General features: G+C 40.0%; 1 protein-coding gene across 5 annotated transcripts in view; it reads left to right on the forward strand.

Moving 5' to 3' along the window:
- The window catches only part of MTA1 (metastasis associated 1), a 79,206-nt gene that overhangs the window by 14,267 nt on the left and 43,952 nt on the right, over positions 1 to 20,987 (forward strand). For all 5 annotated transcript variants that reach the window (XM_032117328.1, XM_032117330.1, XM_032117329.1 and 2 more), the window contains exons 2-8: positions 1,279 to 1,346; positions 3,754 to 3,847; positions 11,326 to 11,452; positions 11,622 to 11,685; positions 16,950 to 17,067; positions 18,668 to 18,770; positions 20,774 to 20,873. In XM_032117328.1, coding sequence (XP_031973219.1) covers positions 1,279 to 1,346; positions 3,754 to 3,847; positions 11,326 to 11,452; positions 11,622 to 11,685; positions 16,950 to 17,067; positions 18,668 to 18,770; positions 20,774 to 20,873 — 674 coding nt within the window. The remainder of the gene's footprint in view (positions 1 to 1,278; positions 1,347 to 3,753; positions 3,848 to 11,325; positions 11,453 to 11,621; positions 11,686 to 16,949; positions 17,068 to 18,667; positions 18,771 to 20,773; positions 20,874 to 20,987) is intronic.

Consider the following 20,987-nt stretch of genomic DNA (forward strand, 5'->3'; position numbering starts at 1 on the left):
GTGAATCTCTCCTAAGGCAGCCCAGCCGTGTTGAAGGGGCAAGAGGGCACTTTGGTTGTTTGCAGGTAGTGCAAGCAGCAGTTTCCTTGGGGTCCTTTGCCCGGTGGTCACTGCTGTGCTCTTGTGTCCCATGCAGCAAGTAGGTCTGTCTGTAAATCTGGGGAGACCTATGGATAACAGGGGCTGTAAGCAGCAGTCTGAAAAAATGCATCTGGAGCTCGGGTTGTGTTACACGGGCAAGCGGAAGGGCTGTGATGGGTAAATGCTCTGGTGTCTCTCTGGTCACCCTGGAGATAAAAGGGGACTCCTCAACTCTCCTGGTGCAGTTTTTCAGGAGCAGAGACCTTTGGGGGATGTCTTCCTTCCTCTGGGCTGGGAAGGAGGGAACAGTATCTGTGCTTTCCACAGCCCTTTTAACAAGGATTTCAGGGAGGTTGAGGGTAACAGCCTCAGTAGTTGTCCCTATTTACAGAGGGCAAGCACCACTGAACACCATTCATCCCGGGGCATTGCGAAAGATCACCTGAGGCGTGCCCGGGGGCTACGGGTGTTTTGCTCCAAACACAAATGAGCTGGGAAATCTGGAGGGAAATCGTCTTAGTTAGGCCTGGAAGGAATAATTGTCAGATCTGTATGCAAGGTCAGCACCTTGTCAGCGGGGAGGTGGATTCAGCCCCCTCTTTGCCTCAGTTCAGGGTTAGGGTTTGGCTATTGGAGTATTGGGAGATAAAGACCAGTCCATTCCGAGCTCCTGAGCATCTGTTTTCTTAAGGACTGCTTAAGCTTGGAGTTCCGTAATACTAAATAATTTATATGGCACTCATGCGTGTTTCTGTAATTTTTTTTGAAGGCACTACCTTTGGTAAAGAACTAATTTTTTTCATTTAACTTTAGATGTTTATCCTGCTTGAAAATACAAGTATTACTGACCAGTTTGGACAGCTATATGGAATTTTGTTGAGGGCATTCTAGGATCGCATAACCGTAAAAGATCAGGAAGTAGAGAAAAAGATGAGAGAAGGAAACTATTTGTATTCTAAACTAAATGAGCCATACTTGTAAACTGGAGGGGGGAAGAGAGAGATCACATATTGCTGGTGAGAAGTGGCTGGATTTTGATAAGAAGAGGAAGCAAGTAAAGACAACAGTGTGGTCTAAGTGGAAATAATCTGATCAGAGAGAAAAGGAAGATCACGTGCTTTGCTTTCCAGGCTGATAAAGGTTTTGATTCGATTTTTAGCAGTTCATATTTTAAAGAGTCTTTTTTCTTTTTGTCAGATTATGTCTACTTCGAAAATTCTTCAAGTAACCCCTATTTGATACGAAGAATAGAAGAACTCAATAAGGTAAACATTTTTTTCCATCAAGTCTTTGAAGTTAATTGGATTTATGATCTGCTTGATTCGATTAAAATCAAAACAATTCTTTAGCAGTTCTCTGGTAATTAGAAGCTTAAAAATACATTTGTTCTCTGATAATTTTCTGGAATGCTTTAAGACCTTTTCTTCTCCTTTGGTATGAAAGGACTGAGTATCAATGGCATGTCATTCTCAAGGTGATTATGCCCACCTTTAGGGCAGGAGGTTTCTGCAGTTCTTCAATTCCGTGCCAGGGTCACAGGATATGAAGAAAATATAAGAGTTTGCCTAGTGGATGGAGAGCTTTAATTTGATCTTTCTTGGGGGAGACTCTTGTTCAGGAGAAAGGTTTACAGCTATGATCTGCTTACTCAGACTTTGTCTTTGCTGGTTGTCCTTTGGGCCAGTGTACTCTTTCATCTGCCAAATTCCCTTTCAATGGATCGAGAAGGGAAGCATGATGGCTTCTGTGTGGAAAGCCAGCTGAAGTGCTCAGCGCTGAAATTTGACCTAATTGAGGGGGGAAGACCATTCTGAAGCCATTAGCTGTATCCTAAACATGCCACGTTGTCAGGTTTAATACCAACGTTATTGCAGCCCATACAGAAGGAATGTAACATTGCTGGTTTGGATTTGGATGTACATTAACTGACTAATATCAAGTATTTTTCTTCATCCACCAGTGATGGAAAAGCATGTAGTTCTCAAACAGTTGTTTGGAAGAGAAAATGTATCAATTTCTTGACTCATAAAGAATCTGAATGCTAGGACATCCTTGTAACCCCTTGTTTTTAGTGGAGGTCTTTTACAGAAATACCTCCTCTCTTTTGCCTTAAAGAAACATGAGTGAGTTCTTAAAATGTTCCCGGTGGATCTGTATCCATGAGGAATACTGTCTGTATTCCACCCATTACAGAGTGCAGATTTGTTGATCACTTTCCTGCAAAGTGTTGTTTTCTCTCTTATTCTTCCTTTTCATTCTTCTCCTCACCCTTAAAAAAAGATGAATTTTCAGCCTGGACCTCCCGTCTTGGTGCAACTCTTGCTTGAGCTGTGATTTCTCTGACCTACACTTCAAAAATGTGTCTTTCTGATTGAAATGAATCCTAGATCTTTTATTTCCTTTTTAACTGAGTGTAAATGAAATTTGGGCAGTATAATAAATCAGATCAATTTACGTGGAAGCTGTCTGTGTTTGAACAAGATGGTTCCTGCCTTTGTATTTTAGTTCCTCAAAATTTAAAAGTTCTGAATTATTTAGCAGAAAAGGGTAGAAATTCTGAGACCGTAGGAGAAACTTCTGGTCTGTAAGGGAAGTATTTGTGCATGTATGTGGTGTCTGTTTTTTTAAAAAAATTTGTGTAGGAAAACTGGTATTACAAAAGTTGAAACTTTCCCTTCATTCACATCTTAGAAACGAGCATGTACATAAATTTTTATTCTGTTTTCTTGTGGACACATTGCTGCTTCACTACTCTTTTTTGGAGACTTCCTAGCAGGGAATTAGTATCTTCTATTTTCTGGAACTGTGCCTTCATTGTGGTTTTCAAAGAGTCTTCAGTAGTAGGATGCAACTCTTGAGTTGCTTTTGCATTATTTAATTTATTTTAGAGATAGTAAACTGGCTGGGGCTGTTACAAACCAGTAGGTTTATTTCCCCTATATATTCCCCCTTTCTAAAAAGCCAGTTGCACCGTTTGACAGGTGCCATCTTAAAATTGATCACCTATTTCGTTTTAAGAGTGTTAAGTAAATAGTCTTTCAAAAATTCTGATTTTTTTTTTTGTATGTTGTCACTGATATAGATTTTATTGCCTGGTGCAGCTTCTTTGGTTCTTCTGTAATGATTTTTTTTTTGTGTGTTGGTCATTATTCACCTTACCAGTGCTGTCAGAGAAAGAGAATCTTAAGTAATGTCTTTTGCAAAAGTAATAATGGCTGGGTTCTTTCTTGCCTTCCTACTGCCCTGCAGAGTTTGGAGAACAGCCTAGATCTGAATTCTGTTGTTATTTTTCACAGTTTTTTAATTGGGTTTTTAAAGATTCATTTGAATTCTACTTAATGTAGTAATCACCTCAAAAGTAGCAAAGTGGCTTGTTAATATGTTGTAATTGCAGGTAAGTGTGTTGTTCTCACTCTTGAAACATCTGTAACTTGAAAAGGTGGTTCCTCAGGTACAATTAGGAGGGCAGGCCAAACTACCTGGAATTTCCCTGCCCTGGAATGGATCGTGCTGGAGTTTGTGTGTTAGATAATGGGTGCAGCTGGAGGTGCTAAAAGTAGACTCTGTGTAGCTCTTGTGTAAAATTCCAAATAATTGATGAAGTTCCTAGTTCAGAGTGTACAGTTCTGCTCTTGATTAGTGGTCGGTTTTTCCTTTTGTTCCCTGTTTCAGACTGCCAATGGAAATGTGGAGGCGAAGGTGGTGTGTTTCTACAGGAGAAGAGACATCTCAAGCACACTCATTGTATTGGCAGACAAACATGCAAGTAAGCTGCTTTGTGTTCAAATGAAATTGCTTCTGCACAAAATTGTCAGACTTGGGTATGACTTTGATATTTCAACTATCAGTATTGCTATTCTTAAATGTGGTCTTTTCTGTAGTCATCTTTAGCAATTTGCATTACTTGTTTGGCTGACTTTTCTCTGTCTTTCTACCTGACCCTCTTTTTTATTTTATTTTTTTTTAATTTTCCCCTTTCCCTAACGCTTTTAATACCTTGTTTGTGTATGGTTTGATTATGGTGGGGACAAGATAGAAGTTTTCAGTTAGGGCTGAGTAAAGACATCTTATTCGCTCCACAGAAATGTATTTTTTAATTTTTGGGGTGAGAGAAAGTATTCTCCCTGTCTAATATTACTTCTCATTAATTATTTGGTTTGTATATTAAAAAAACCCCTCAAACATTATTTGAGTGAATCAAATAAACTGATTATGGGAAAGCAACTTGAAACATGGCCGGCTTGAAACCTGACTAACAGGATTTCTCTTTAAATTTCAATATTAATAATATTTCTTGTAGTGACACAGCTTTTGTCTGAACATGCTCAATAAATACACTTTGAAAACAGAGAGTTTGAGAATCTCCTATCACTATTTTAAACACTTAAATCCCTTTTGTTGGGAAAAGAAATGTGTATGCTGAGGGGAGACTTGAAAATTAGAACTTTTTCTGAGTATTGTAGTTATGTTCTGATTAAATAAAAGCATAAACCTAAACTATCATAAAATGCAGCAGGTTGCTCATGCTACCTTACATCAGTCTCCTTTGTGTGTATGCATTGTATAACTGATTCCTTGATTTTTTTTCTTCATTATTACTATTATTTTACAGAATATGTCAGCTTGTGTTGGCATGTGCTCCTCTCCCAGGGCAATCAGAGGCATCTGAGACACCTGGCTGAGTAGAGGTGGAAGCTTATTTGCAAACAAAAATTTGGTGTTACCATTTCATTTCAATTACAACAACAGTATTAAAGTAGAGCAACCTATTACATGGCATTGGGCACTTTATCCTGAGGTGTTTTCAGCCTGTTTGACTCCATTCCAATTGCCAGTGAGGATTAGATTTAGGTTTATTACACCTTCTTCTGCCAGTTCAACATCCCTCTTGTCCCATCCTTGCAAGGTGATGGACACAGTACTAACAGAACAGTTACCAAAACAGACACATTGAAAGGGAGGAAAAAAAAACTAAGCAGGTGGAGTAACTAAACTGTTTTTCTGTTGTAAACAATGGAGTGTGTGAGATGTAGCTGTTCAGATTGCTTAAAATGTAACAAAAAGCATGGACAGCCTCATGAATCCTTGTAATTCAGGGCACATCCATAAATGAGAGAGAAGCAATCAGATATGGGCATGTCAGAACTATGATTTAGCTGGCAAGCATCACTGTCTTTTAATGTGCTTCTTGGTGTGTGTATCAATAGAGTGATCTGGGGATTGATTAAATCAGATACTGCGTTTTAGCAATGAATATAATGGCTTGCTGTGTTCTCACTGCCCTAATGCCACTGGGGGAAGGATGCAGCAAAACTAGTCCCTTATTGATAAATTTGAGTATTTTCTGGTGTAGATTGGAGTCTATCCAAATAATCCTCCATTGCAACCATACCTTGAAAAAAGAGGTCATGTGGCATTGAGAGGAGAGTTGGCTGTGTTACAGAATTGTGGTGGCAGGCAAAGCTTTTCTGAGATCTCTTCAGTGCAGCAGTATTCATTTTATCTGAGAATCCTGAAGCTTAATAGGAGCTTCACCATAAGCAACGTGACTATTGATTCCTTCATCTGTGTCTCACTTCACTAGGTTTAGTAAAGGAAGCAGGTAGGAAGGGTTCACAGAAACACACATCTGAGACTGAAAATGAAAAATATTTGAACCCACATAAATGCTCTTTGAACCTGCAAATGCTGATTTCTCTTTGTGATAAGAAATCTAAGTGGTTTTTTTTAATGCAAACAAATAATTCATTGTTCATATGTGTTGTTTGAAAGATGGGAAAATTCTTGTATAGCACAACCCTATTAATAGAGCTACCAGAGACAACTGAGTCTGCCTCTTAGGGTAAATTTCATTAGTAACTAGCATTTTTCTCCACTATGTTTCTTTCTGGTGCAGAATAAAATTGCTACTGAATGACTTCCATTTATTTAGATGGATGTGCTGCTCTGTGGTTTCCGTTCCTCATAAGAAGGGAGAAGAGAGAAAAATTAAGCTTTTTGGACAGCCATTATTTCTTTACTCTGAAAAAAAAAAAAAAATCAACACCCTGCATGATATAACAAAATCAAATTCTGTAGATGTTAAGATTCTAGTTCAGATATTCCACACTGTCACTGACTTTGAGTTCATTTCCATAAAGTCTCCTGTTGCCTCATTTTGATGCATTTGCAGTAGATGTACGTATCTGCATCACTGATCTTTTAACTGCCTTTGTTCAGCTGATTAATGGAGCTTTCTGACTGCAGACATTTCTGGATTCACACAGTCTTCTGTTTAAGATGCCTTTATTTCAGACCCACTGTTGAGATCAGTGCAGTGAGAGAGCTAAGTAATGGGGAGATACAGCCAGGACATGAATGGAAAATTTGTATGGATATTTTATTTTTTTTTTTACTCTTCCAATAAAGGAAGGAAAAAGATGTAATTGTGAAATTAATGTTTTGAAGTTAAAAAAAAAAAGCCACTTTAGCTTGGATGGTCCATCAGTTATCTGAAACAGGCAAGTCTGAAATGTTGTCTTTTCTCATAAGTCTGTATACAGAGAAATGTGTTGGAAGCACCTTATTCTGTACTTGGTGACTATAAATTAGTACCTGATGTATGTAACCTGTTTCTTGGATTTGATCTGTGATCTCAGTATTTTTGTCATATGATGTTAAGCTTGTCTGGGCTGTCCTATAAATCTTTCAGCCTTATGATGTCTTCCATACATTGTTAGTGCTTTTTATTCATAAGCCTCTTTAATCACCTCACAAATTATTCCAGGGAATTTTTCCAGCTGTTTCCGAAATGAACTTGTTTCACCAGTAAGACACTATTTTAAGTTCTTGCTCAGAGACTTTGAAAACAAGATTGCAGACAGGACTCGATGGAAGAGAAATGGGAAAGATACTTGACTCCTCAACCTATTGTTGGATGCTGTCACTATGTATTTTCTTCATAAAATGTCTTACACAGTTTTTAATAATTAAATATTTCCATCAGTGAGTTGGCACTGGTTGGAGAACTGACCAGTTAGTGCTGGCTGGATTGGCAGTTTTATGGTTGGTTTTCAGCAGGTGCTCTCTGGGTGCCAGGCACACGTGGCAGCTTGGTTCTGGAAGTGCCAAAGCTTCTGAAAATAAATGGTTGCATGATACCTGTGTGCCTAAACAGGTAGGGAATTTATTGAGAATTTTTTTTACATTTTAAATAACACCAATCTAAATGAAGTTTGACAATAGCTTCACAAATTAGCTCTTTTTATTTCTTCCATTTTATTCCCCTTCTCTATTTTCTCCCAGTACCCCTCATGCAGATTTAAGAGGAGTCCAATTCATATATCCACTAATGACACCTTGGCTCAGTTGTTGCTGAGAGGCAGGAACTGTGGTTTTTTCTCTTTGAGAGTGGTGCAGTGAGGGAAGATAGAAGTGTCCAAAATAGTGTCTGCTTGCTACCTGTAATAGTGGCCATGGCTGCAAAAGATGACCACCAGAAATTTGTGGCAGGGATCCTAGTGGGATGTCTTGATAATGTAGTAAACTCCTTCTGAAGTGTCAAGGTATAAGGATTCCTATCTGTTTAAACTTTCTCCATATTTTCTACAGCTACAAGTCAATATCTGGTTTTTGATAGAGAAAAAATGAGTAAGGCTACAGCTTCATACAAACCATTTGAAACTGAACCTGGAAGAAGGAACCTGGTGTTGTATTTTAATTTGTTCAAATGCAGCATTTCTAGAATTTTCCTCCGGGGTCCTTAGTTAAGCTGTTAAAGCAGCCAGAGTTGCAGCTTCCTTTGCTTCTGAAGGAGCTGTTGTGCAGGTCACTAGCACTGTTTTTCCTGTGTTTCCCAATGATTTGGCCCCACTCTTTTTCTTTATTATTTACAGTATTTTGTTAGTTGTAACCATGCTAACTAGTTCTTCTGTTACTGCAGACTGTTTCCCAAGCTGGTAAACCTTGGGTGCTCTCTAAACCTAATTTCTGTGTCTTGTTTACCTTTGTTCATTTCTGAATTCTGTCATGTCGCTACTTGTATGACACCCATAATGCAGAGAAAGGGCTGGTGCTTTCTGCTTTTGATGCTCTGGAGAGCCCAATCTGATCTATAGCAAATTGCTATTCTTTCTAGTGTCTAGCAAATATTGATGTTTAATTTCACATCTCACACACCCAGTCATTTTAAATTACAATTACTGCCTCTTGGGTTTCTTCTGCCAACTCAAAGTTTACTCTTTCTAATTATTTTCCCCATATATGTTAGCTTTCACACAAGTCTTGCTGTTTGTGCCTAATCTGCCTATCTCTTGTTCCCAGCATAAGTCATCTTCAGGCTTTGTTAATGTGCTATTAATGATTCTGCCATTAAATATCAAATAATACTTACTCTAATATGCTTCTTACAGCATTCCACTGGCTACTGCTGCATAGCTGATATATTACTGTTTGTATTAAGATTAAATGTTTAGTTTCAAATCTGCACAAGCACATCTATCAAGCAGAGAGATTAATTTTGAAATAAGGCTTTATGAGAGCACTGAAGTCCCAATGTACTGCACCTCCTGTATTCCCATACCACTTATTCCACAGTACTGTAAAAAATGCAGGCAAATCTTTCTGAAAAAGATTTCTTGGATATTTTATAAATACATGTTTCTATTTTTTTAAGACTACGACCACCATTCTTGAGGGTGGAGTCTGCTTCAGTTAGAGTGTGAGTGGGTGAGCTGTAGGAAGGTGAAATGCAGATATGTCAGACAGACTTGGGCTGGGGCTGGGACAGCCCCTGTTGCGGTTCACAGTCTGACTTTAGCCTGTGCTGTCTGTGTGAGGTGGTGAGGTCTTAGTGGGGTTTGAGGTGCTACTGGTTAGTTTTTGTCCAAGCAGCTTTTGCCTGCTTTGGCCGCAGTGAGGGAGAGAGGTTCCTGTCCTGGGTCCAGTCCACTCTTCTCTCCTTCCCTTGGTTCCAAATGCATTTGTCACGTCTGTTGTTTTCAGTGCTAAGTCATGGCTGTGAAAAAGGAGGAACAATGCTTATATAGATTTGTTTGCTTGTTATTTCTTGGAATGTTCCTACCTCTGTCTGGGGGTGCTATGACAGTTTTACTGCTGTGTGTGGGGGTGTTGTTTGTTACGTGTAGAAATGTCTGTCTGTTTTTAAGAAGAAATGTTATTGTGCTTTTTGGTTTTGAAAGGCTGTTCATAGCAGAGCTGCCATAAGAAAACGTGTGCTCTCCACCTTCTGTATTTTATTACAAAAGCTAGACACCTAAATAAAATACTACTTGGAAGGCGAGCCTACCTGAAGAGATGCAGTCCCTGGAATTAGTTTGGTTGTGCTGGGTGGTTTCATTTTGTCTGTAGATTTGATTGTCACAAAGGGGTTGACATACTTTTTAGAAAAATGTAATTTCTAAAAGCTGTAGGCTATCAAATATACTGAAGATACTAAGTATTTTATGTTTCTCCGTGTAGTATTTTCCCTGCATTACACAGTGCACTACTGTCATTTCCAAAAGCTGCTGTAAGTGCAGGCATGAATTCCCTTTTCATTTGTGCATCCTTGAATTTTCACGCAAATGAGCTTGGAACTTGCTGACTTGTTTGTGGATTGCTGCTGGTATATTTACAGTGTAGGATAGCAGTCACAATATTAATTTTCAACTAAAACAGAATCCACTTCAGTAAATAAATTGCAGACCCATGAAACTGTGCAACAAATGTAAATTTGGTGTTCTGGTTCCCAGGAAAATATTAAAATCTAAGTGCATGCTGCTGTACAGTTAACAGTTCATGTGGTGTAGCAGCTATTGTATGTTGCAGTCTGGTTTAATTATGCTGCTCTTTTTTCCCTTCCTTGTTGGAGCAGCCTACCTGACGGGCAAATAAACTGCAGGTCTTTTTTTCAGGGCAGTAAAACAGTGATAAATTGTGGGGAACCTGAAGGGTACATAATTTTTTTGTCACCGCCTTTGGCATAATGGTGGCCTATTTAAAACTAAACGCAATTTTAGTGTTTCATAAAATGGAGATCACTCCTTTCTGTTTGCTTTGGTTTTGGGGAAAACTATGGAGATTTTAGTTAACTAATCTTAAGGGTATATAAATCATAACTCTGCCTGTATGTGTTTCTCACTAGAAATGTTTTTTGGCAACAACTGTTGAAGCTGCAGGCATAAGTCTGCTCTTTGAGAATAATAATGCTGTAAAATTAGAGTTTTGCAATTCATGCATGAGACTTTACAGCTCATTCTACTACAGTCTGGGAAACTTTCTGTGGTTTTGCAAAGTACAAGTAACTGCACTAATTTCTTAGAGAAGGAAAAGTCTGATCTCTTCTTTCTCAGTCATTCATCATGGAGGATCTTTGGAGTTTTTTTCGTTGAGAATTTTGCCTTTTACAGCTTTAACTGGCATAACTGGCAGGATACTTGTTGACGAACACAAAACATACAATTTATTTCTTAAAAGAAAGATGCTTGGAGATGTTTGGGATCAGTTGTGTATCAGCGTGGGTGTGATTTCATGTGTTTACTTCGGTGTATGTTTGAGAACTGGCTGCACGGAGATTGGATAGCTCCAAGGCAGAGCTGGGGATCCTGACTGCTGAAATGCAGGAGTGTTGCAGTTGGATGTGTGTGGTGTGGGTAGGGTAGGGCAGATGGCAGAGTGGCCTCAGGCACTTGGTTACATTCCAGTTAATCTTGTGGCTGGGATCTACTGGCTGTGGTTGGGGTGAGGAGAGTACAAAATAACACTAATTAAATAAACTGCCCTTTCCAGTGGGCATTCTCTGCAGAAGCTGTTGAAGCTGGGATGGGCTTGTCGAAGTATGACATCCTGAAAGAGGAGCAGGGTTTAAGATGATAACTGATGCCTGGCAAAGAGGAAAGACTTTACTTTGGCTACCTCACTCATCGTATGTCAGCTTCTACCTGATGAATCTCTTGCACTGATAGTCTCCAAAAGCAGCTCCCTCTCTCCAGAACTTCTGTATTGGTGGCAGATTTGTGTGACTTTCAGCTTGGTGTGACCTGTGTGTGCCTGGGATGATTTGATTGTGGTGGTGAATAAATACAGTTCTTCACAGGCATGATTTCAAGGATCTGTACTAATTATGTAATTGTTCAATTGGCTGAAATGTTACATTTGATCTGATTAATGTTTATTATTTAGCAAAGGTTTTGGAGCAAGTCATTCTGACTTGCTCAAAGTCAATACTTTACCTGTTCGTGATCAATTTTGTCTCTTTATGACTAGGGGAAATGGAAGAGGAGATGGAAAATCCAGAAATGGTTGATTTACCAGAGAAACAGAAGCATCAGCTACGACATCGTGAGTTGTTTCTTTCACGACAGCTGGAATCTCTGCCAGCCACACACATTAGGTAATGACTGTCCTCTTCCATTTTATTCAAAAATCACATAGCATTGTTATTTTTCAAGTACTCTTCAATGTAAGATCAAGTTCTGTGTACAACTTCAGTAATACCATCTTGTGAATCACATGAGCATTTAAGATGTTTTTTTCATAAGACATGTTTCTCTTTTTTTTAGAGGCAAATGCAGCGTTACTCTGTTAAATGAGACAGAATCCCTTAAATCGTATCTGGAACGGGAGGTAGGAACCATTTTGTGCATTGTAAAGCTTGAACAGTTTATTCTGGCGCAATTTAGGTTTGGTCCCTTTTTGCAAGTTTTCTAAGAGGGTAGTTTTTTCGTTTCTACATGTACTGGACATCGACAGTGGGGAGCTTTAGGCTCTGTACAATTTTCATTGTGCATAAGACTCTGTGGACCTAGGGGCCAGATCTTGTGTTTACATCCCTATGTGGCACCGAGCTGCCTCTCCTTCTGTAAAGAGAACCCAACTTGCTCATCAGTGTGGCAGGGCTGAGAGTTCAAACCTGGAGGCTGATGCCCTGGGAGATGCAGTAACTGCAGCGGAGGGAGCAAGCCAGCAAGCTGTGGTTCTCTGTATTTGCTTTATTCTGAAATCACACAGATTTATGCTAATATGCTTTAAGCTTGATCTTGCCTCAGATTTTTGAGGCGCTTAGTTGCCTGTTCTTTGAGTTCACTGTTCAAAGTACTTATCTGGAGTCCTTCATATGCCACCACAGACACTTAAATCCTTGAAAATCTGCTTGTCAGGTGACATCTGACAGAAATTTACCCAGTCTGTCTCTTTAAAGGTATCTCAAACCAAGCACTTGAAACTGAATTGTCTTGCATGATTAATCACCATTCAGAAAATAAATACTGAGTTTTACTTTTTTAGATATTTTGTGATTTAAAAAAATTACTATTGTATTTTTTTAAAGTTGTATTTGTATACCTTTAATTGTGGCTAGACCTCTGGCTGCTGGCTGGGTTAGGCAATCTTGGAATCTGACAATCTGTGAGAGATTTACTGTGGAGATTAGCAAAGAATTTGAGGATATTATTATTTGAACACATCCGCAAGCAAACAATTTGCATTTGAAAACATTAAAATGTTATACAAGAGAGGAAATCTGTAATTAAAAACAGTAGGGTGATTGCCATTACTGGCCCTTAAGAAAGGCGAAAACAGGCCATTTTTTGCAAGAAGCATACTGTAGTCTTTCTCATAGCTGGGCTTTCTTTTTAAATGCTTTTGTAGCTTTCTTCAGTATTTATTTAAGCATAAGATTAGTTTTAATCTGATACTTTAGTTTAAGAGAGTTTTAAACAAAGCACAGGGATTAAATAGTTGAGTTTCTCTTTGGAATGTGAAACCAAAAAATGTCGGGTCTGCTGAAGGCTGCCAAATGGCAGAGCATCAAACAAGGGACGTGGCATTCAGCAGTGCTTGTAACCAGTTAGCTGCCCAGGATATGCCAGTTTGAAAGCAAAAGTTAATCAAACTGAAATTATTTCAGATTTTCTAGTACCCAGCTCTTAAGCAGTATTTGTCCTCAGTTGCTCCCAACATGTTTTCATTATCACTGGTGTTACAAGTAGGTGTGCTGAGACCGAAGGGACATGCCTTCCTCTGAACCTGCAATGCTCAGTTGCAGATGTAGGCACAAACAGAGAAATTTTTTTTCCATCCTTTTGAACTTTCAAAATGCAAGATGAGTGATGAGGGTTGTTTTTAAAACTGAGCAGGCACTTAAGAGGTTTCACAGAATGAGAGAGTTCCCTGAATGTGTCCTGTCACTTAGTGTGGCATTTTGCTGTGGTGCAAACTAACTTGGACAGATGGTAAAGAAATTAAAAGCTCAGGAATACAAATGTGCTTGGGTGGAGGGTAAAGAGATTAAGAAAAGGAGATAGTTGTTGCCCAATGGGTTCCTAACACTGGATGGTATTGTTTTGAACTGTTTCTTCTTTCCCCATGCCTCCTGTTCTTAATCCATCCTTTGCTTTCAGATTGTTTCAGGGTTGTTTCTTTTTTTTCTTACGTGGCTTCTGTCAATAAAGCCTAAGCAGTTCTAGGGAATCTGGTATTTGATTTTCTAAATGTTATGACCAGTAAAAGGAGGCTTTCAGCCCAAGGCTGTCTGCCTTGAAGCAGGTTAAACATCCAGACAGAAATTTTTAGGGAGATAGTAAGCATAGCAAAATTACATTTTTGTTATCTCTGTTCTCCTCCTCCACGCTCTCTCTGTCATCTTCCTCAGGAAGATTGCCTTGTTGCATTTGGAAAGCAGGCTGAAGGGGACCAGCACTGACTTTTTTACTGTGCCTGGTAAAATTGGGTTTTTGTAGCAGGAGTGAGGAATAGGAGGAAAGAGAGAAAAAAAAGCTACTGGAAAACCTGAGTTTTCTATAGACACTTAATTCCCGTGGAGATCAAGAGAAGGGCATAGCCAATTATGGCAAAAGCACTAGATTTCCCTGTTCTGCAGGAAACTATTTTATATGTACCTTCTATTTTACTGCTCTTCCTGGATATATCCAGAGGCATGTGTGAATTTGCCTGCTGAGCAGATGTCTGGCATATCTGTTCCTTTTGGTACCGCCCTAAAAATAAAATGTTCTCTAGTTAAAATATATCAAATACAAGAAAGATTGCAGGCTGCAATGAAGTAACCATTATTTCTGTAGTGTACTTTTACTCTGAGCCTGTTTTCTTTTTCCCATTTTCTTGGTGACTTTGGTTCTTGGCTATAGCTATAGGTAGCTTAGGGGCTTGGATAGGGAAGCTCTGAGCATATGTGTCTGTCTAACAGTTGAGAGAAGCAGAAAGTCATGATTCGATTTTAACTCTTGGCAGGTCATGTTCATTTTTTCTGAGCACGTTGGGTGTTTTCTGGGGTCTGAAATGAACAGAGAAAACCCTTCTCTTTCTTGACTGCTGCAAACCCAGCATACACAGTTTTGACAGCACAGAGGAGCGTGGAGGATTTTGAAGAGCAGTGTTGTTTTGTTGTGAGCATCACTCTTGTGAGACCCTTGTGAAAAATTGTTCTCATCACATTGTGGTGGTCAGGAGTTCACACATGCTTTAGAGTACACAAGGATCTGGTTTGTTTCTTAGTTTGCATTGGCATTAAGCTGACATTTATTAGTGTTTTCAGCAGTCCTACTCAGTCTGCAAGAATGAATCTCATCTATGAGGGAAGATGGTAGTGGTATTGAATTACCTCTAGGAGTTGCAGTCTCCGTCGTATTCACACTTGGGCCCGCAGACTTCCATCTTTCCTCTCTTGAGGAGGCTCTGGGTGGGGAGAAGAGACGAGAGGCTTTTCATTCTTTTGTTCAATCTGATTGATTTGAGACAAAACTGGACAAGACATAAATGGATGACCTGAGACTAACAGAGATTTTGTAGAGAAAATTTATAGTGATAACCAATAAAAGAAAAGCAATAGAGCATCTAACACTTAGATGAGAAACCCTCTCCACAATGTATGACTTTCCCTGGCCAAGAAGGACTAAAGAAATTGCCTGTGGAATTGTTCTTCTTTGGGGCCTACTGTGTTGTTACACTACAGCGTTGCATTTTTGCTGGGCAACGTGCCTGAAAAGCATTAATGTTGCACTGCATATACTTTGTCCTGCAGTCAGGTATTCTGGAGCTGGAACAAATTAAACACTGTATTTATAACGTGGAAGCCTGTGAGACAAAAGCTTTTCCTACATTTTATTTCCACAATGATACATTCTCAAAATATTGCAATATCTTGAGCTTTGAGTGTGTCAGGGAGCAGGAGACCCAGATTTCTTTACATACATGTAATATAAATGAGTGTTCATCTACTCTGAAGCTGCCTTCTGCCCGTAGGTTGATGTAACTTGACCCTGGTGCCTGTGGGAGTAGGAATTTTTTCAGAAGTATCGTTTGCTTAGGATGCAATCAAATCGTCTGACCCCAAACCCAACTACAGACAACCCTTCCAGTTGAAGTTCAGTTCTCTTCCAGAATTTTTGCCATGTTACTGTGGAAACTCATAGCAATTCTTCTTTTTCTGGGGCTTTGTATGACAGATTGGGAGACTCTCTTTTCCTTTGCCACCTCTTCATAAAGCTGAACAGGGCTTGAAACTCATGCTGGTTTTGTCTTAATTTTTGTTGCATGCTGTTGACACATACAAATATAGGGAAAGGGAAAAATGAGGTGAGCATGAAATGAGATGTATTTGAACAGGGTGCCTGCTAGTGCTGCAGAAATAAGGGGAAAGGAAAAATGAGCCAGAAACCTGAGATGTGGAAAATGGCACACTGCACATCCTGTTTCTGTTCAGACACAATTCTCTTTCCTGATGACCATGTTGCTGTGGACAGAGGTTACAAAAGGTCTGTTATTCCATGTTCTACCAGAGCTCTAATCCTGCCCAGTACTGCACGCTATACTTTGATGGAACATACCTAGCCTCTAGTGTGTCACTCAACAGCTATAGCTAAGTACTTACCCATGCAGAAAAGTTTAATTACTTAAACTGTGCAGTTTTAAGTAGTTAAAATTTTGGCTGTTTTCTTTCTCTGCCCTGGCAGAACATTCTCATTCTGGAATGCCTTCTTGCTTTAATTTTACACACCCAGGTAGCGGAAGCCAAGCAGCTATTTTAGCCTTTTCCTCATCTACTTGAACAAAAGCAACAAATTAATGGATTGCCACCTGCAGATAATTACTGCTGCTGCAAAATCTGCTGCCCCTCTCCTTATAACAAGCAGAAAGAAACATGGTGGTTTAAGCTTAGATGGTGGCAGGCAAGAAGTTGGTCAGCAGTGCATCCCTGTGACAAGGAAGGCTGAGTACATCCTGGTCTGTTTACCAGGAGTGTAGCCAGCAGATGGAGGGAAGGGATTCATCCCCGCACTTCATCACTTGTGAGACCACTTGTGCAGGTTTGTGTCCAGCTTTGGGCCTTCCAGCATGAGAGAGACATTGACAGACTGGAGCAAGCTCAGCAGAGGCCACAGGGCTTATCTGGGGCTTCATGTCTCTGTGGGGTTGCACTGATCTGGCTGTAACACTCTGAAGTTATGCTTCAATTTGTATTGGTATTTCTGTGTAGATAGGCCACTGGCGTCTAATCCTGCTGATTTGGACTATGGCAATTGTATGGGATATGGCAATTTCGTGTTCTGAAACAGCTGATGTGACTAAAAATTGTCTCCTGGCCCTTCTGAGCCTTGACTGTGTGAGAGGAGCTTTGTTTACTTCAGTTTGAGAGGCTATATGTTAAGAGAGAGGTTGCTGTTGAGAGCTAGCACTTGGAATGTGGAAGAAAGTGGCAGCACTTAAATGGGGCCTTAAAACTGATGGTTCATTAATTTTTTGTTCACCCAATTTTAAAATATATATGTAGGTAATAAAACCTCACTTAAACTGTAGAAACTTGGTAGCATGGTTGCAACGCTGAAAGTAAAAGCTAATAACACTGTTTACCTTTTTGCTTGTTTTATTTTTAGGATTTCTTCTTTTATTCACTAGTGTATGATCCTCAACAAAAGACCCTGCTCGCTGATAAAGGAGAGATTCGAGTTGGAAACAGATACCAGGCAGATATAACAGACTTACTAAAAGAGGGTAATTTCTGTAATTTATTTAAATTATCAAAAGTTCACGTTGAATGTGGCCACTTCTCTGTGTGAGGCCTGCCTAGGTGTGGGAGGTGGTTTCCACTGCCATGCTATGTGTACAATGATGGTTGGATTTGTTGAGGCTGTTGCCCACTGAAGGCAATTAGTTCTCTTGCAAACGGGTCTTTAAATGGGCATTCATCCAAATCATAAAAGTTGTTGAAATAAATTGAATTAATGGGCTCTCTCAGAGCTTGCACTCTTTTTATTATGAAATTTCAGAATTTCCATGGGAAATAAAAATTTCCATCACATCTGTGAAGCCTTTTGTGTTTTTAATCAAGCCTCACTTCCCTATAAGAGCCCCTCCCAAATTACTGCCAATTAAATGCAGTCTTCCCTCATCAATTTGCCCATTATTCCCGGGTGCCTTTTCCCTGGAGCCCTCTCCCCATCCCAGTGTTGGCTGCCAGCCTAGACTTCTCACCTGCAGAATAGGCAGGAGGAAGAATTTGCAGGCCTGGAGTGTGTGTTGAGACTTCAGCCTCTCCCCACAGTGTCATGAAGCAGTGGGACCATGAGGACACTGGCCTGAGAACGAGGGAGAAGTAGCAGGAACCAGTAATATTTATCAGATAGTTAGTAACTTTAGATTTGTCTCTGCACTACCTTACAGATCCAAAAGTGGGTGGAAAAACTGGGAGGGATGGGGAGTGTTGGCATCTAATTGTTCTTTCCTGAGCCCTGTGTAATGCAGAGGGAAAGGTCTATCCATAAATTCTCCTAAGAGGGAGAGGGTTGTGACCTGTGTTGGAAAGACCGTATCCAATCTGGATGGGCCACGGTGTGGAAGCAATGAGTTGCTTCTCTCTTTGCTTAGAAGCTCTGCTGACACTGTTAGTCTCACGTTAAAACAGGCAGAAAAATGGGTCAGGACTCTCGTTTAATTTGTCTATGAAACTGGTATTTATTCAACAGCTGGGCAAGTCTCCTAAGCGAGGATGAACTAATCTGAAAGGCATCCTGTTCCCTCAGTGGGCCAACATGGGGCTTCAGAGAAGGATAATTGCCAGATGTTTTAAAGGAAGCAGAAAGAAGAAGACAGTCTCACTAGCTCCTGTATTTTACCAGGGTATTCTGATTTGTCTAGACTCAGGAAAATAAAGAGTGTCTGATGCCATGATTTCCCCCTAGAAAGCAGCTGACATGGGTTGAACCAGCTACTCTTTGCCTGCTCAGAGCAGCTCGGAGTGTGTCGGTTTTCCTGGAACTGCCACAAGATAAAGGAGGAAGACAGACGGGCTGGGGAAAGAAACTGAAAAGAAACTGTCTAGTTTGGAGAAAGATGTACTCTGTTTCCCATGACATATCCTTTGACACCAGTTTGTGAAAATCTGATTGCCCATTTCGGATGAGCCGTGTCACTGTGTCTGTCAAGTTAAAATTGTCACATACAAATAAGTGAGTGAAATTTTCACAGTGGCCTGTCAGGCAGAGTAACTGAGATGGGCTAACAGTGACATTATTGTGAGATAAAAAAAGTATCTAGAAAGTACTTTTATTTTAAAAGAGCCATACTAAATATTTCTGATTTGTTTTTCAACCAGGTGAGGATGATGGAAGAGATCAGTCAAAACTTGAAACAAAAGTTTGGGAAGCCTTTAACCCACTAGTAGACAAGCAGATAGACCAGTTCCTGGTGGTAGCACGGTAAGAGTATTTTACCTCTCCTTTGAAGAAGTAAATGTTAGTAACTCTTCCAAGCACTTTACATTCTTTTTGTTTTATTAACATGAATGCTGGTTTTGGTTGCTTGATTCACTTGCTCCATTTTGAAATGAGGGATATTTTACATGCCTTCCTGGGAATAGCATGACTTTAGGAACAGCTTCTCAGATTTACAACTTAGTTTCATAAAAGCAAAGCAAGTTGCATGTAAAAGTGATCCTGTAATTGGTGGGGTTTTTCAAATACTTTGGTCAGCATGCAGAAGACTTACTGAATTAAATTCTTGGCAGTTCTTAGCTCTGTTCATTAACTGCCTTTTTCAAGACCAGTGATATTTAATGGTTTGCTAAAAATTCTGGTAAATGCTTGTGATGATGGAGTGAGGATGCTTTCTAATACCTAGATTCCAAAAGGTAAGCACAATAAAATAAACCCCTGCAAATCTGTACTGATGATGTTTTTATTTAAGCCCAAAGCAATCTTTGGTGATCAAATTTCTCTTTTTAAAAGGTTCTCGAACTAATTCATTGATATGCATTTATGTAAACAGAAGCTTGTATTGAATTTTAGGCTCTCATAGCAATTGGTGACTGAATAATTTGGGGGAAAAATAAACAGGTAACTCTCCAAATTCTGTGTGTTTTAGGTGGTACCTTTATGGATGAACTCTGATTCTGTCTGCCGTTTTTTTTCTTTTCCCTTCCCCCCCCTTGGTTTTTCATGTGGGTTGGTTTGTAGTGACTATGGAGTTGCTTTGTGATGGGAGTTTCCACCTTGTGTAGGCTTCTGGTGGCAGAGTTGGTTTTAGTGGTTCTTTCTGGCAGTTCAGTGCTGCCCACTGGGTTTGCCGATCCAGCCGCCCCAAGGTGCGGCTATAACGAGAATCACTGCAAAGATGAGTACAAGAATTGCTTCTGTTCAGAATCAGCAAAGCATTACAGTTTATAATTAGTTCACACACACACAGAAGTATCAGTTCAGCTAAAGCTGGGCACGGGGGAGTTGTGAGGCAGGGATGGGGATAGTGTCTGGGCGGCTGGGAAGAGGGCGAAGTGTGAATCGCCACAGACACTTGGACGGGGGAGGCAGGTTTGGATTTTGGCCAAAACTAGATGTTTGATGGCAACTACTGCTTAAACATTTACCTTTCCTACTCCTGCACTGCTTGGCACTAGTGTGTTCTTCAGTGCTCTCAACTAGTTTGGGGAAGTGATCCAAGTGGAGGGGGCAAAACCCAACCCACCTGTTTTTGTTGTAGTTGCTCAGAGGAGTTCAGCTCCAGTTCACTCTGCAGGAGCACAAATATTTCACCCATGTGGTGTAGCAAGCAGGCAGGGGAGTAGGAATTTCGAGAACCAATGTTTGTTACAGGTTTCTCCAGCTCATTTCTTTAGGAATAAGATGAAGAGCTTGGGGATTGTGGTCTCAGATGCAGAAATGATGAGTTGTGAAGTATTTGAAAATTGCTGTTATGCAGGCTTTATGATATATATTATACAATGTTAAGTTCTAAAATACTGGTTTTGATTTTTCTGAAACTTTTAGAAAAATGCTTGCATTGGTGCATTTTTTGTGTCTTGTCTTGGCATCTGTGTCTGTACCTGTGGACAGTGCAGCACCGCTCTTGCCACTGTGGAGCAGACTATTGTCATTCATAAAGCTTGCTTGTGCTCTGTTCCTGTTGCAGCTCAAATCTCTTGGGAGATAAGGGATAAGAGACTAGCTCAGAACTCCGCGTTGGTGACCCTTGAGTCTTTCTCTGTTTCCTCTCCCATTCCAAGCCTCTTCAGTCATATGAACTAAGTAAAGTGTTCATAATAACAAACCACATTTGGAGAGAGCGGTCTCTGGCTCAGAATGAACGCCAAATCATGTAATCTTGTAACTGGGAAATGGAGTCTGCTCATCTCAGAAAGTGTTGGCTGGGTGTTTATATTTATGCTGGGTTTGCATGCGAAGTTAATGCTGTGTTTAATTTCTTTCAGGTCTGTTGGTACGTTTGCCCGAGCCCTGGATTGCAGTAGTTCTGTCAGACAGCCAAGTTTGCACATGAGTGCTGCAGCAGCCTCCAGGGACATCACACTGGTAAGATTTTTTTTTAGAGGACCTTAAGTTTGTGAGAGATGCAAAATATTCACCTCAGCATTAACAGTTGGCAAAGAGAGAGGGGCAGATGGATTGTAATTGTGGCTTGCTGTG

The sequence above is a fragment of the Corvus moneduloides genome, chromosome 9 (assembly GCF_009650955.1).
Source record: "Corvus moneduloides isolate bCorMon1 chromosome 9, bCorMon1.pri, whole genome shotgun sequence".
NCBI classification, from domain to species: domain Eukaryota; kingdom Metazoa; phylum Chordata; class Aves; order Passeriformes; family Corvidae; genus Corvus; species Corvus moneduloides.